At 44.2% G+C, this 16,774-nt stretch overlaps 1 protein-coding gene across 11 annotated transcripts; it reads right to left on the minus strand.

Annotated features, from left to right (window-relative positions):
* Positions 1 to 617: 617 nt before the first annotated feature.
* On the minus strand, positions 618 to 15,326 carry NAE1 (NEDD8 activating enzyme E1 subunit 1). 11 transcript variants are annotated; one of them, XM_050328206.1, is made up of 21 exons: positions 15,202 to 15,326; positions 12,833 to 12,936; positions 12,683 to 12,743; positions 12,135 to 12,165; positions 11,448 to 11,519; positions 11,076 to 11,155; positions 9,917 to 10,026; positions 9,491 to 9,600; positions 9,013 to 9,075; positions 8,729 to 8,792; positions 7,551 to 7,642; positions 7,033 to 7,092; positions 6,817 to 6,950; positions 5,294 to 5,369; positions 4,908 to 4,947; positions 4,005 to 4,091; positions 2,917 to 3,009; positions 2,386 to 2,500; positions 2,225 to 2,312; positions 2,160 to 2,186; positions 929 to 2,121 (listed from the first exon to the last, which is right to left on the minus strand). In XM_050328206.1, the coding sequence occupies exons 1-21, from the start codon at positions 15,255 to 15,257 to the stop codon at positions 2,107 to 2,109; spliced, it is 1,578 nt and encodes a 525-aa protein (XP_050184163.1). In that variant the 5' UTR covers positions 15,258 to 15,326; the 3' UTR covers positions 929 to 2,106. The 11 variants fall into 11 exon arrangements, with proteins under 11 accessions (XP_050184162.1, XP_050184163.1, XP_050184166.1 ...); XM_050328209.1 differs by having other exon boundaries at positions 929 to 2,110; positions 2,149 to 2,186; XM_050328214.1 differs by lacking the exon at positions 2,160 to 2,186 and having other exon boundaries at positions 930 to 1,920; positions 2,073 to 2,110.
* Between the last annotated feature and the right edge of the window lie 1,448 nt (positions 15,327 to 16,774).

Consider the following 16,774-nt stretch of genomic DNA (forward strand, 5'->3'; position numbering starts at 1 on the left):
GCGGGGCCGCCCTCAGCCCTTCCCGCCCTCCGGCCCCTCAGGAGCCGCCGCCGGGCAGCGCCGCCCGAGCGCCTCAGGGCGGGCTCCCCTGGGCACGGGCGATCCCCGAACCTTCGCCTGATCCAGGGGAGATTCACGGCGCTTTCACAGCATCACAGAATCGTCAAGCCTGGAAGAGAGCTGTAAGATCATCCAGTCCAACGCTGCTAAACCACATCACCCAGCGCCAGACACAGGCGTCTCTAACACCCCCAGGGACGGTGACTCCAACACCTCCCTATTCCAATGCCTGATCTCCCGAACAGTGCAAATGTTTTCTAACACCTAATCTGAATCTCCTGTCTCAGTTTGAGGCCAGCTCCTCTGTGCTCTCACTGCAGGCATGGCAGGAGATCGACCCACCTCACCACCCCTCCTGTCAGAGAGCTGTAAAGGACCATGAGGTCCCCCCGAGCCTCTTCTGGAGGATAAACAAACACAATTCTCTCAGCTGCTCCTCATAAGACGTTCTCTAGTCCTTTCACAAGCCTTGTTGCCCTTCCCTGGACATGTTCCAGCCCCTCAGTGCCCTTCCTGAATTGAGGGACCCAGCAGTGATTTCGAAAAAAAAAAAAAAGTCAGGATTTCGTATCATTTTATTTGTCCTCAGGACAACCACCAAAAAAGGTACTTACAAATAAAGGAAGTTTAATTAGCAGATAATACAGAACAGAACAATCCAGTCAGTGGTAAACCACCACAGTATTTACAGAACCGTAAATACTGTAAAAACTGTAAATAGAGCAGCAGCAGCACCTTGGGGCATCAGTACCCTACAGTTGGAAAGTTGCTGAAGTCTGTGACATTCCACTGTAAATAAAGGTGTTATTAAAAATTACAAACTGCCCTGTAATGACTTTGATAACCTCTTGTGCAGCAGCCCCTGTAAAACAAAAACCAGAAGGCAGTTAGCAGATCTTATTTAAACAACAGTAAACCAATGTTATTTATCTAGAACTCACTACACTGGAATTATGTGAGAAGTGCCTGATACACCTCCTAGGGGGTAAAAATGCCTTTTAGTACTTCCCAGCATTAAAGAGGCTCAGAAAGCTGCAACTTCCAAAGTTACTTTGCTGTATATACTTTCTCTCCATGTACACACCCTCAGAGTAACACCTGTGAGCAGACAGGGCCATGCAAGTTGAGACCTCTCAAAATACAACTGAGAGGTTAAATTAAAAAAATGTACAGTTAAACTGTAAAATAAACTGAAGGGTTACATCACTGTGTTCCCTTTGTGTTTTCCTGTAGTATGAAATATTCTGTAATTTCTTCAGAAGTTGCCTTCACGTATTTTTCTAAAGCATAGTACATGCCAAGTTTCACTTAATCAGAGAAAATTCCTACACAGAGTATTTAAAACATAATTATCTTCAGCACTGCATGAAGCCAAATAAAGGAGGTAACTGATACATCAATTTTGAGCACCCAATAAAACATGTCATTTTGACAATACTCATAGTCTGAATGAAGGTAAGAAATCAGTGCTATTTTTATTTCACAGATATTTTGTGTAAGTGTATTGTGTTAATTTAAAGGAAGACATGTACTGAATAATTTTAAAATTACTACAGTTGTTACTTTCCTTTAAAAAAAAATGAAGCCTCTTTCGAGCACTATTTTTAAACACATTTTTAAGTTCCTAGGATTGATCTGCTGTGATTGTGTTTAAGTTTACTTGCTTTCTTTCACTGCCTTTAAGCCCTTGCTGTGCCCACTTACTCCACATGCTACAGGGGGTCATGTCTGGAGAGTGAAGGGCAGGACTCTGTCCTGGTGCTGTCTTTGCTCTGACAACACAAAGCAGTCAAAGCAGCAGAGCTCCTGCCTGGGGCACATCCCAGAGCCCGTGCCCTGGGAGCTCAGTGCCATCCTCACCTCCCGTGAAGGCTCTGAGAGCTCAGAGCCATCCTCACCTGCCGTGAAGGCACTGAGAGCTCAGAGCCATCCTCACCTGCCGTGAAGGCACTGAGAGCTCAGAGCCATCCTCACCTGCCGTGAAGGCACTGAGAGCTCAGAGCCATCCTCACCTGCCATGAAGGCACTGAGAGCTCAGAGCCATCCTCACCTCCCGTGAAGGTACTGAGAGCTCAGAGCCATCCTCACCTCCTGTGAAGGCACTGAGAGCTCAGAGCCACCCTTACCTCCCGTGAAGGCACTGAGAGCTCAGAGCCATCCTCACCTGCCGTGAAGGCACTGAGAGCTCAGAGCCACCCTTACCTCCCATGAAGGCAGCGACAGCGTGTGGCTCGGCAGCTCCATAGCGACAGCTGGGCAGGAGAGAACAGTCAGAAGGGGCCATCAGTGCTACCAGCAAAGCCCCTCCCAACACAGAACACTTACAACTCCTGAACGTAGTCATCCTTCACCACCACCGACAGCCCGTGCTCCTGCAGGAAACCCGTAAGGCAGGATTTGAGTTTCCCAACGTCATCTTCCACCTGGTAGTTGTAGACGCCTGGGAAGGAAGTGAAGTGTTTAATCACACAGCTGTAACATCACACGCAAAGTTAACGGGGTCAAACGGCAGCAGAAATACTTCATTTTTCTGAAAAGCTTCTAAGCTAATATTATTAACACTAGACTAATAATGACTGAATATTCTGTTGATGCTACTCATAATAATGACAAATTTTTATGCAGCTGAACTTGTAATCCGTGCAACCCATCTCAGTGTTATTAATTCAGATAAATTCCTTCAGTTCCCAAAGAGAAAAAATTCTCACTTTAATTCTTAAAGTTATATTAATATGGAAAGAAAACCACAACTAATGCTGTATTTGTAGTTTATAACTACAGTATTACAGTTGTCACAGTAACTGTTGGATCTTTGTATTTCTTTGGCTGACCTGAAGTAACTCTGTATTACCATACCTGGGTATCTCCCGTGCTGCTTGTAAAATCTATTTACAGCCCTCAGCATCAAGTACAGCACTATCTCACTGTCTGGGTTGTCCATATGGGAAACTGGGAACAGCAAGAGAATTGGTTAGTTGGTAGAGATGAACTGGAAAAAGTTTGCATTACCTGAAATCAAGTATCACCCACATGCTTAAACTGTAAAATCTGCAGTAAAAAAAAAATCTGAACGAAAACAACCTGCAACTGAGAATCTCAGTGCCAGATATGCAGCTTTGCCTCCAAATTTTATGACAAAACCATTTGATATAAACTATACAGTGATGACATTCACATTCCAACTCTGACAGTTGCTCTAATTTAAATGGAATATACTTTAGTTTCTAACTCTGGAATTTGAAAAACATGCTTTAAATATTGAACTGTAATGACAGTAATTATAAAACAGGTTTTAAATCCTTTTCCATGCAGCTCAGTAAATGCTGCCTACTACTTAAATGACATTGTATATTATCAACTAATTCAAGGAGCTTTCACTTAAATGATATATAATTATTATATAAATATTACACTAAATATACATACATTTTGTCCAAAACAGGGGACTTGTATAAGCTTCATTTCAACAAACTGTGATGAAAAAGTATTTTCAGCTTTTTTTTTTAACTTATGCAGGCTCAGAACAACAAAAAAAGCAGTATTAAGTAACTAGTTTGCTAGTTCACATACTGAACAGATCAGCTGGCAGAGGACAAGACAGTTCTTCTCATTTGGTCGGGTGAAAGCACCTTTCCAGATCTGTCAGAAATAACTGAGGTACAGAAGAGAGAAGTTTGAAGAAAACAGCATTTTATTTATATACTACCAAAATTGAAATCTGCAAAAAAAAAACAACCCTGAAGCGTGGAACAATCTGTGAGGTCATTTTTGAAATTTTAAAATCAAACTGAACTCAACATTCTAGACTTAACTCCACACTTCTAGCTGATGCCAAATCAAAAAACTGCATAATGCAACAGAGCACTTAACAAATTCTTTTTCATCACAGAAATCGTTTGAAGCTGGAAGTGCAATCAAGGTGTGTGTCAGAGGGCAGCACTCACCGATCTGGTCCCTGTTGAAGGTGTTCAGGCTGTACTCCTCAGCCAGGGACCTGCAGCGCACCACCCGCAGAAAGGCTGCGTTGCTGCCTGATGGGGGGCAGGAGAGGAGCATCAACAACCTCATCTCACCAGCACAAATCTATTCAACTACATGCAGGTCCATGGCCACGAGTATTTTAGTGCTGTGTATTCCTGTAATTTACATCTGCCATGTTAATGTAACAGCTCAAAACCAGCTCTTCTACAGCAGCCACAGCCATCAGATCCACGTGTCCTCTTCCAGGCTGCAGATGAACACGGGTTCCTTCCACCTCCCACTGCACCTAAAGCTGCCTCACATGTTCTCAGTTAATATTTGAACAGTGCAGCCACGAGACCGAAAAGGTTCTTTTGCAGTATCATCGCTATGAAACAACCCTGAGCGCTGCAAAAGCAGCAGCTGGGAGGTTGCCAAAGTGCCAGTGAATGCCTCGGCAGCACAGGGACAGCATGCTCTGGGCTGTGTGCTTACAGGGACACTTGCCAGCTGCAAGGAGACTGCAGCAGGACATGTGCACATACCCAGAACAGACACCACCTGAAATGCCATCACCTGCTTTACCTTTTCAGCACAGCACAAGTTCACACGGCAAGATTAGTTAGGTACTCATCACACGGAGCAGAGGAAGCTGCTCCCTCTTGCTGCAGCTGAAAAAATATATAATCTTTTAAAAGCCAACTGTTACAGATTCACTACTGATAGATGCTGAACATCTGGTACTTCCACTGAAGATGAGGGGTGCAAATCACTTACTTGAAAAATTTAAATACTGACTTATTATTTAATAACTACATTATCATTCAGAAGTTTGTGGTTATTTGATCATTTGCATAAACCCAACAACAGAATCCAAGCATACTCACAAAACAATTTTAATTGTCTCTCTGAAATGGACTCTGGTGCCTAAAAGAGAGAATACACTCACTCAGTACATACAATCACCAGAATTCACACTTTCAGATATATTCATATCTTTATTGTGAAATAACTAGTCACTGATGTACCAAAAAAAAGTATCTTAAATTGTAAATAATATACACCTGTATGCACTTTTATAGGATCAAACCAGAAGTGATAAAATAAAGCAGACCACAGATGCTTCATTTCATCAGAACTTACTTAAACCCCTTGAACAGAAAGGGGTAATGAAGCCTTCTCTTCCCCCGTGTCTCCTGTGACTCATCTGTGGACAGAACAGGAGGGAGAAGCTGCTTTCCCCGTGCCAGGATGGCCGTGCATTGGCACTCACCTTGCCCAGGGACTGTAGCAGTTTGGCAGCATGAGCACCCACAGCAGCAACGTCCTGCTTGGCCTTCTGCCGGTACCTGGCAATCACAAATCAGCCATCACTGCAGCACAGAGCCACCAGCGTCACACTGCACAGCAGCTGCTGGTGGCTTGCATCAGAAAGACAACACACACGTGAAGGAAGGGAGGGAGGTGAATGGAAGGGAGCTCCCTCAGGGCCAGGAGGGCACTTGTTCCCTCCTGTGGGACACAGCTGTTCATGTTCATGTGGCTGAAGTTAGCAGCTCTACATCCTTCATTTGGTTTCTAATATTTTAGTAATTTCCATGTTTTAATGTTTGCAGCCATTAATATTTTAGTTCTGTTAAGAACTATGACACTGCAAACATCTCAACACCACAGTACTCAATAAAATTCAATTTAAGAGCTCATTTTAAGGAACTGTAGTTGCTTTATCTGTGAATTAAAATCCTGCAATGCTTACTATTTGAGAACTGAAGGACAAAATGGTTTGCCAGTTCAGGATACTTAAGAGAATTCAGATTTACAAATTAGGGTATCTGTGCAAATTCAAGCAATTCTGGTTTCATTAAGCAAAATACTGATACAAGTTCCAGGGTTTACTATAATTATACAGAGGAACTTTCCTGAAGTGATGGCAATTATTTTAGACATGTAACAATTTGTATTTTTATATCATGTTTTAATGCTATTTGTCACAGCTGTGAGGAATGCAGCTCTAAATTCACAGATTCCATTTTGAGCAGTGAACACTATTAAAGGCACCCAATCCTTCTTCTAGTAGAGGTTGTGGTTTAGATCTATGGGGATCTATTAGATTTTACTCCAAAATATCTTAGGTTTTACTTTCTGATTTGAACAATTCAAAGTACAACTGCACAGACAACAAGTTAACAAAGTCTTCTGTAAGATACTACTGTTTCCTTTTAAAGATAAAAAAAGGTGGATGAAAGCATCAGCTGCAAAGAAAATGGGGCACCACCAGAAAAGTCTGTTTGGCCAAAGAATTGCACCAAGTCCAGGGTGCACAGGAACAGAAAGTTCATGTTGAACATACACCATCCTAAAATCCTGATCCTTCCTTATTTACCAGGCAATCCCTTCCAAGGGTATTAATTAGAATTAAGTATTTAGAAAACTATAATTTCTGTAACCAGGTTAACATATATTTTGAGGGAAAAAAAATAAAGGTTGTCTTTAAGCAGAAATTTGCTTTGGACAGCAGTATCTGGGCTAGGAGATCTACCACCTACAGGAAGGTCCTTACTAGATCTGAAAGTAGGTGATCACTCACTCCTCAGCCTAGGGAAATGGGATGCATTGACAGCTTCAGCTCCACCTGCCATCAGCAGATGGCACCTACCTGTGGAACAGCCCTGCTGTGCTCCCCCAGCCTCAGCCAGCCCCACACCCCAGTGCCTCAAACACAGGCACTGGGACAGCTCTGCAGGCAGCACCACTGAGCAGCATCAGGAACTGTCCAGTAAATAACTGTATACTTACACATTTTGCAGCCTGATAAATTTACTGGAGTCTGCAATCATATCAGGAATAGTGCCCCTCACAGGCAAGCTTCCTTGCCCTTCATTTGCCACAAATTCCTTCAGAGCTCGAACCAAAATCCAGAAGGAAGGTGACTGCAAATGCACAAGAGACAGTCAGGTGCACAGATGTCATTTATGATGTTCTGCTCCATGTGTTGCCCAGGACTCCTCCTACCTGCTCGGTGAGTTTCATACAGCAATCATCATTAAAAAGCTCCTGAATGCCTCTTGGAACCTGTGACAATAAATACATGGGGGTTGTAATTACTTGTCTTTTGATTTCTAAACCACAAGTTGCTACTTCAGAATTATCTAAAAACAATGAAAACTTCACTTTTAAGGTTTTTAAGCCTGATCAGTTTATAAAGGGAATTTCACAACATTTCTTCAGGATGAAAGTACTGAGACAAGAACTCACTGCTGATGAACCAACTCACTGTAGACCTGGATCCAAGCCCTGAGGAGGGAAATGCAGCCTCCTTGCATGAGCAAGGAAATTACAGAATTTCCATGAGCTACAGCTAGTCCAGGTCTATTTAACCACACAACTTCAATTCTAACCATTCTATCAATCCTGTTCTACTTAAACACAAATGTTACAAATGGGATTCCTGGATAAAAGTGCATCATATTTTCTGAGAAAATGATGCAGTGGAAATTCCTTCAGTTTTATCACAGAAGTGTTTATTTTACCTCTGTAGTATTCAACGCTGTGTTCACATTTTTTATGGCTTCTTCAAAGTTTTCCTCATCTTCTGGGGTTCCATTTTCATTCTTTAAGATACCTGATTGAAAAAATTAATTTGAAATACTCAACCACTTGAATTACATCTTGTCATGTAGGTCTTTCCAACAGGGCAGACTGGCTTTGGGTGTGTTTATGGCATAACAGCCAATCAGCAAGAAAAGAAAAACAAATCTCCAGAAAAAACGTCAAAGATGCACTGATAAAACTAACTTCTTGAACATTCTGCATATGATTCATTTTCATGTGCTCTTAAATAGAAGTTACTTATCAGGAAAAAACAGTTTCTCTGTGTGAGAGAGAGATACTGACGTTTCATAAGCACTGAATGAACAGCTCAACTCTCCCTCCCATCCCCACTCATGTTTTGCTGGGGGTGTTTTGCTCCAGCTTGGCAAACACTCCTGTACCCACACAGCAAACCAGACCCAGAAATGGACTGCACTAAACCCTCATTTAACCAAACCTCAAGGACAGATCAGATCAGTTCAGTCCCCTCATAGCCTGGGGATAAGGATGGCAGAACCCCTCAGAATTTGCACACAGGCCGCCTTCAGGTGAGGAAATACCAAAAATTCCCTTACTGCTTTTATTCTACAATCATTTAGGACAATATATTTATAGATCTTAAACCCTCCACATTAATTTTAGCACCCACAAAAGGTCTTAGACTGAAACACCTGCAAAACTGGAGTTGTTCACATGCTGGTTCCAGTGCATTCAGAGCTACGTAACCTTTGTGTCTCTTGACTGGTACTCTGGAGATGCAGAGATTACCAAGTGTCTGGGGGTCAACAGACCCACCAAACACCTGCAGTTAAAGACAATGCCACTGTCAAGAGCCACTTGCTTTCCTCTTTATCAGATTTTCTACAGGTTTTTCTCTTGAGGCCTTTCCTCCCTCCCAAATCAAAACATACTCTGGATCTTTAACACTGCCAAAATCCATTTATAAGCAAGGCTGGGATCTCGACATCCACTTGTACAAAACCATCCTTTAGCAGAAGAACCCTACTGAATATGCCAGCAGATTTTATAAATTCACCCTGAGAGAACTTCTGATTATCTTTCAGACACCACCTTATTTCTGCCAGTATGAACAAGTGACTCCTGGGCCATTCATTACCTTGTCGAATCAGTTGTCTGAAGGCTTCTTTTTCTTTGTAACTTTTGGGCAGCTGTTCACTTTTCTGAATTTAAAAACACAAAAAGATGTTGTCTTTAAAATACCTCCTACCAACCTCACTCACTGTGTTCAGACTGAACTCCAGGAGTCTGTCACTGCTCACACACATTCACCTGTATTTCAAGATACAGTTTTTAAGATTCCACCTTGGTTTATGTTACTGCCAAAATAATAAATTAGGGCAGAAAAGACAGAGCAATAATAGTAATAGTTTTGCAACACACCTCGTTGAGCCATTTTGTCAGATACTTGGCTACAATCACGACCCATGGAGTGTGGCTGTGGTCCTGTAAGGGAACAGCAGAGAGATCTTGGTCAAGTTGAGAAAAGATAAAAAACAGGGAACAAACTAAAAATCTATTTGAAATGTAACCTCCTCACATCCCTTCCACTGCTCTAAAGACATAGGACATGCTCCAGATTTCAATTCAGCCAGAATGTTCTCTAACTACCATAAAGCAAATTATTAAACTACTATTACTTTACTTAAAAAATTATTATTACTTTTAAAAAAATTATTACTTTCCTTGTCTGAGCCAGGTTCTCCAGTATTTTTCTGGAGACAACACCCTCACTGCAAAGCTCTGCAGCAGTAGGGAATCATAAAAATTAAAAAAACAAATTAAAAAAAATAGGTGAGGGGATATTCAATCTAATAAGAGATATCCTTGCTTCCCAAGACCCCCACCTGCACACACCAACCTTCTTGTCCATATGATCCAAGTCGTAGGACTGAATGTGTTCTGTCAGCTCTGCAAACGGTTTGTCCAGTCTCAGATCTTCCAATGCATTGTCAGGGTGAGATTCAACAACTGGGAACAAAACCACACCAGGTATTTTGCAGCTTTATGTCTGGCCCTCAAAACGAGCTCCACATCACACACAGCACCACCTGCTCCTCCAACTGCCCAGATTCTCAGTGTTCTGTTTAACTCAACTTAATGGCAGGATAATCTCCAATCTTACTATTTGTTGCAGGCCATAATTCCTCAAAGAATGCTCCTGTGATGAACTGCAAACTAAGACTCAACAAACACTAAATACATCACAAGATGAAAATAAACCAAAAAAATAAAATCGAAGCGACATGAGGCATTGCAAAGTCTCTATCTCAGAAAACCCTCTAACCTGGATGTTCTTTAATAATGACTCTCATATAACCAACCAGTCCATAAGTCCTGCAGACCAGCAGAGGAATGTTGGAATTCCAGAGGAGCTCAGCCAGGCGCAGCAAGGTACTGTGAGGGGAAAAACAGCCTCTTTCAGTTGTGCAGGACACAACAGGCAACTCTTACACAAGTGACTCGTGAAAGAGCTCTCCCAGACACCTCCTCTAACAGCACATGGTCCTAAGGACATAAGGTGATTATTTCATAGGTGAATTTACACTGGCTTAGAAACAGGTTCATCCATTATCGTACTTATGTCTCTCCTCATCCTCCCAAACGCTCCAAATATCAAACCAAAAGCTTCAATGAGTTGTGAAAGAGGGAAAATAACAATCAGATCTGTGTGTTACACAGACATAACTTCCACTAGGGGCAGTTCCAACCAGGAGTTTTTGATTAGCACACAGGAAATATCCCATTTCCCCAAGGGAATCACCACTTCAGAGAGGATCTTATTCCTGAGACAGCTCCTCCAGCTCCTGTGTGAGAAGGGGGAGGGACAAAATAGATAAGGAATGACCAACAGCCACTTCCTTGCAAAGCAAGATTTAACTGTTCAACCACCCAAGAACCTCTTGCCTCTGTGGAGGCAGAAGCAGCAAGTTCCTCTCTCCCAGGTTTCCCAGTGCTCCCAGTTGCAACTATCCATCTGCACCTTTTTTTGGTAGGCAGCACTCAAGGAACAGGTTAAAACCAGTAAAAAAAGTCATGAACTACTGGTCTTGACAAAGCTTAGATGGGAAACAGAATCACATATATGGGTGAATTGGGAAGAGTTATGAAACAGTAAAATGCAGAAATGCAAAGGCATCACAGAGCCTCTGATGTGTCAGGCTGGACATAAGGACACTTGTTACTGGGGCTTTGGACCACAAACAACTCTCACTACAAAAGAGTGCCTGGCACAGAAAATACACTGCAGACAGCACTAGGAGCCAGCCATGGATCTGAGAGAGTTTTGAAACTATCTATTAACATATAAAAAGGTCTACAGAAAACCCATAATTTACTGTAACTTTCCTTTCTGGTTTAAGTTTTTCTGCAAGAAAGTGCCTGTAATTTAAATCTGCTTTTACAACTGAGCAAAACCAAACAAATAACTTTAGATGCTCCTCTACCTTTCTGGTAGTTGTGTTGCAATCACCAAGTTAAACCGATTAAAAAAGGAAGGGTTGTTGTCCAGGAGCTTTTCTGGACTCTAAATAGGAGAAAAAAATATGTCAGGAAACACTGTGAAAATTTCTGAATACAGAGCAAGTCTGCTCAATACTGAATATAAAGTGTTAAGTGAAAGTTATAAGATTAAGCTACAAAATAATGTTTAAAATACATGAATTGACTTTTTGCAAATAACTTCAGATCATCTTCCTCAAGTGCTGTGTTATCATGAAGCTTCTTAAACTGCAACATGACAAAGCTACACGTAGCTTTGTGTCCTGCTTTCATCACACTGAACAACACACACACATGACTGATTTAGGAATACAAACCTCTTCAACAAAGTTCCCAGAAACATCATTATTCAACTCCTGCAGCAGCTCCATGGCACTCTGGGCACGACTCTGGTTAGGAGCAATTAAAATGGAATGTAATTTATACAGTGTATCAATACTACATAATGCCACGTGCTAAAAATACCAAACACAACAAAACAACCCCTAAAAACACCCCATAACAGAACTCATCAGAAACCAGAGCTCCTCGTTCCAAGCCTTGCTTAGCTGAAGCACAAATAAATCCCATAACAGCAGGCAGTGTTTGAGAGCATTTTTAGCAGTATCATTTTAAACCCACAAATGATGTGACAGCTATTTCCTGATTTCCAATTTGATTAATTTCCAGGAGTTATCCAGGACTCTTGTACTCTGTTTTTGTGACACTTTTCCCCCATTCACTTCACTGATCTTAGCTTTGTTCCTTCACCCACAATGCTCTGACACCTTCCAAAGATTTTCTTAATCACATCCTCTTCATTTTTTCTATTCAGTCTTGCCCCAGCTGAGTTTATCTTCTGACTTATGGGCAACTAAAAAGTAAGCCTGGAGAACTCTCTCACAGAATAAACACACTTTAGCCTATACATACATGTTTTTAGAATTATTCACGATACTACATTGGAGTACTCAACCCTTCTGTGCTTTCAACACAACCTAAAGTGCCATTTGTTATCTCCTTACCTGACCAATATGGCTTTTTTGTAGAAAGAAGCTGAAAAGGAGACAAGAGAGAATTACATGTGAACTGTTACAGTGAAGAAAAAGCAGCAGTAAATCACATTTGTCCTGCAGAACATGTTGCTGACTCTCACACCACATTCCCCCTTAAATCTGCCTTTCTCTTCACCACCACTGTTGTATTTTCCTCACAGTCAGTGAAAATATATTTAGCCCCATTGAAACACAAGCGAGTCTTCCTCTGTCATAGCTCAAGATAAATCAAACAAGTTAATTTGAAATATTTTTATACTGAGTAGAGTGTTGTCTTTATAAACTCAACATGTGAAGCAAATAGACCTGTAAGGGCCAAAAAGCAGGAACTAAAAGAATTTAGCAGTTAATATCCAAATGACCGTGCATGTCACCGACTTCCAAACCCATAAACACTTGGAGAAACATACATAGGCTTTTAAAAGAATTTTACAGGATTTCTTAACTAATGCACAGATGAACTACCCTTAAAACCCTCTTACTTCTCAATTCGTAACAAAAACCAGTAAAAAACCTACTTATTTCCAACATCTTCTCCAGAGACTCGATTGCCATCGACAATTGTAAAGGAACCAATACCTTGGGGGAAAAAAATTGTTATTACTAAGTAGGCATTGTGGAGTTATCAGACACATTCCAAAGAATGTCCAGGAGAAACATCTACCTACCTGGCAGCACTAAGTTTTTGAGTATTTCAGTGCCTGTTGCTGTTGCATTTATCACACAAACATGGGCAGATTCCAGCGCTTCCTGGCCATGGTCACCCCACAGCCTGTGTTGGGAGGGAAACCAAAACACAGTGAAGGTATTGAACTTCAGATTGTAAAAGCAATCCAAAGAAACAAAGAAGAATTAAACAATCACAAGCTGAGGCTGGTGTGCTACTGCCCAGTCGCTGTTGAGGGGCTGATGTCACAGGTTTGAAAACAGATGTTGGAATTTTCTTTTTCTTCCCTAGAGTTCCTCCCTCTCCCCCCATCTGTTTCCTCTGGGATGGGGGGAGTCAGGGAGGGACTTTGTTTTGTTTCTTCTGAAAGTTTTTGGTGGCACCATTTGTTGTTTATTCAGATTTTTGTTAATAAAAAGTTGTTTCTTTTTCCTTTTCCACACTTCCACCTGAAGTCTCTTAATTTCTAAGTTGTAACCTTGTTAAACTAAGACAGCTAAACAGGACCAAAAATGAGCAGCCTTGCTTAACCAAAACAACCATCCTTGAGAAAGGATGGCACAGTAGGTTTTCCTCGAGAAAATTTACTGTGACAAACTGAAAAGTTCCTAAAGAGCCCAATTTTCCTCAGGTTTCATTTACTCCATCTTTGTGTGTGTGAATGCACACACCTCTTTCTGTTGCAGCACATTTAACTTTTCCAAAATGAGCATGGGTCAAAACACACCCTGTGGAGGGTGAGCAACCGCCTCAGGGGTCGGGCACAGAGGGTGACAGTGACCGGGGTGACATCAGACAGTGTCACCAGGGGGTTCCACAGGGCTCCATCCTGGGCCCTCTGCTCTCCAACATCTCCATCAGTGACCTGCACTCAGCACTGGAAGGGACCCTGAGCAATCTGCAGGTGACACAGCACTGGGAGGGCTGCTGAGTCCCTGAGGGCAGGGAGGGCCTGCAGAGACACCTGGACAGATCCCAGGGCTGGGAATCACCAACCAGGGGAAGTCCAACAGGGGGAAGGGCTGGACCCTGCCCCTGGGATGGGGCAACCCCGGATGGAGGGACAGACTGGGAATGAGGTGCTGGAGAGCAGAGCTGGGAAAGGGTCCTGGGGGTGCTGGTGGTGCCAGCTGTCCCTGAGCCAGCAGTGCCCTGGCAGCCAGGAGGGACATCAGGGAGGGGATTGTCCCGCTCTGCTCTGCCCTGGGGCGGCCTCACCTCAACATTGGGGCACTTTGGGGGGACACAATGGAAGGAGAGATTGAGCCATTGGAGAGTGTCCAAAGGAGGGACACGGAGATGGGGAAGGGCCTGGATTTGGAGCCGTGGGAGGACACTGAGGGCACTTGGTGTGTTCAGCTGGAGCAGAGGAGACTGAGGGGAGACCTCCCTGCAGCTCCAACTGCCTGGGCAGGGGCAGAGGAGGGGCAGGACTGAGCTCTGCTCTGGGGGGACCAGGGACAGCCCCCAGGGAATGGCTGGAGCTGTGTCAGGGCAGGCTCAGGGTGGATCTCAGGGAAAGGTTCTTCCCCCAGAGGGTGGTTGGCACTGAACAGGCTCCCCAGGGCAGTGGGCACAGCCCCAAGGCTGCCAGAGCTGCAGGAGGGTTGGGATGACACTCTCAGAGACAGGGTGGGGTTGCTGGGGTGTCTGTGCAGGGCCAGGAGTTGAACTCGATGATCCTGATGGGTCAGGATCCAACTCAGCATATTCTATGATTCTATTCTATATATAATTATCTACATATACATATATACGGTCTTAAGCTGTGCCAGAGAAGGTTTTGGTTGGATATTGGGAAGCAATTCTTTCCATGGAGAGTGCTCAGCCATTGGAATGGGCTGCCCAGGGAGGGGTTGGATTCCCCGGCCCTGGAGGTGTTTAAGGACAGACTGGATGTGGCATCAGTGCCATGGGCTGGGAACCACGGTGGGCCTGGATCAAAGGTTGGACTGGATGATCTTTTCCAGGTCTTTTCCAACCTGGCTGATTCTATGATACACATACACAAATATATGTGTGTATCTCTCTCCCTGTCTCTGAAGTGGGGGTGCCAAACATACACATACATTAATATTTATTCATTATTCCCCCTGTGCCGGCACAAGCGCTCACGGCGCTGCTCACAGGGGGCGCGGTACGGGCTGCCCTCACTTCGGACCCGGCCCAGAGCCCGTCCCGGGGGCCTCTCCCCGCCGCGGGCTGAGCACACCGAGCCGCGGCCCCTCTCCCCCCGGGCAGGGCCGGCGTGGCCCCTCTCCCAGCCCCTGTCCCCTCTCCGTGCCCCTGTCCCCCCTCCCAGCCCCTGTCCCTGTCCCCCTCAGCCCCTGCCCCTGTCCCCCCTCCCAGCCCCTGCCCCTGTCCCGGTACCTGAGCTGGCGGTCGTAGCGCTGTTCCTTGGAGCCGGCCCGGCCCGGCCCCGCCATGGCCGCCGCTGCCGCCGCGCACGCGCGGGCCGAGGGAGGCGGCGCGGCCCGAGCGGGGCCGCCCTTCCCTTCAGGGCCGCGTCCGAAACAGGACATTATTCGCGGTTTACGTTCGAAAAAGCGCTGCTCGCCATCTCTCGCACGGGCTGAGAGCGGTACCCGCGGAGCTGAGCCCTGCAGACACAGCCGCACCGCAGCGTGCCCCTCACTCGCACTGCCCGTGTCCCCAGCACGGCCCTGCCCGGCCCGTTCCTCGGCGCCTTCTCAGCGCTGTTCGCCCCCACATCCGCTAAACGGTATCAGAAAAAGCATTGCCTTCTCCGCATCGAGGCAATTAGGCCTAATAACACTCACAGTCGGACTAAACCTGTCCCGCCCAGCTTTCCTCCGCATCCCAACCCGTGAATTCTTTAGCACGATGTTATTACTCTGCTCAGGGTCCATTGTCCACAGACTCAACGGAGAGAAAAAGGCTCAAACGACAGAAGGCCCACAAAAAACACAACAACCACCTGAAGCCTAACAATCAGCAATCCAGCACTCATAGGAACCCCATTCCTTACAGGATTCTACTCAAAAGACCTCATCGAGAGTCTAAACACACCCTATGTAAGCACCTGAGCATTACGTACAGAACTGTGTAAAATGTGGAATATATGAAATTTTCTTAGGAAAGGATGTTCTTTGATGCTTAATCACTGTATACTTTCAAGCCTAATCAACAAGGAGGGAGATTTAATCTGTGGAACAGAGAGCAGCCAGCAAGCGCTAAGTGATGTCCAGGTATTAGTTAGAAAGACAAATTACTTGAATTACTAGAATTGCCTTGCTAAGGTTGAGGGCTGGACGTGTTTCAGTGATCTCAGACTTAGGGGAGGTTACCAAGGCTTGGCAAGAAGGATGTACCACTGATTGGGGCACACAAAGAATGCAGAACTTACAGGTCACAAGGACATTGGGCAGAATCCCCGACATAAGGAAGAAACCAATAAAGACAACTCAGTGACTGTGCTGAATCAGCTCCAGCTGGGCAAAGGGTGATTCCAGCAGGGGCAGGTCATGACCACCAACCCAAGGAACCCCCTGACTCAACAGAAGAGGAAGACTGAGAGCATGGCACTAATTAGCATGAGAAGCGAAGAGTCATTAACCAATAGGAGATAAAATACTAATTAATAAGAGAACTGTGTAACTTGTAGCCAATGGACATTAATGCCTTTGCTTGCTAAAATGTATAAATAGTAGAAAGTTCTGATAGTTGCTGTGCTTGAATTGTGGAATCCAGGCTTGAGGAACTCTGAAATAAATAATCAATGTCTCTCTTGAGTGTGTAATTATTGGCTTGTTGCACACTGGGTAACAAATCCAATCTTTCTGGACAACACTGCCATTACCACAATTTATGTTTCAAACAGGCATTTCTCTGCATCTCTCAACCCACTTTTTGAAATGGAGGCATTTTCAAGCAAACTGAGACAGAAGATGAAAAAGCAAATCCAGTTAGATATATTTTCCAG

This window comes from Myiozetetes cayanensis, unplaced genomic scaffold, assembly GCF_022539395.1.
Source record: "Myiozetetes cayanensis isolate MyiCay16 unplaced genomic scaffold, myiCay2020 scf38, whole genome shotgun sequence".
Taxonomy (NCBI): Eukaryota; Metazoa; Chordata; class Aves; order Passeriformes; family Tyrannidae; genus Myiozetetes; species Myiozetetes cayanensis.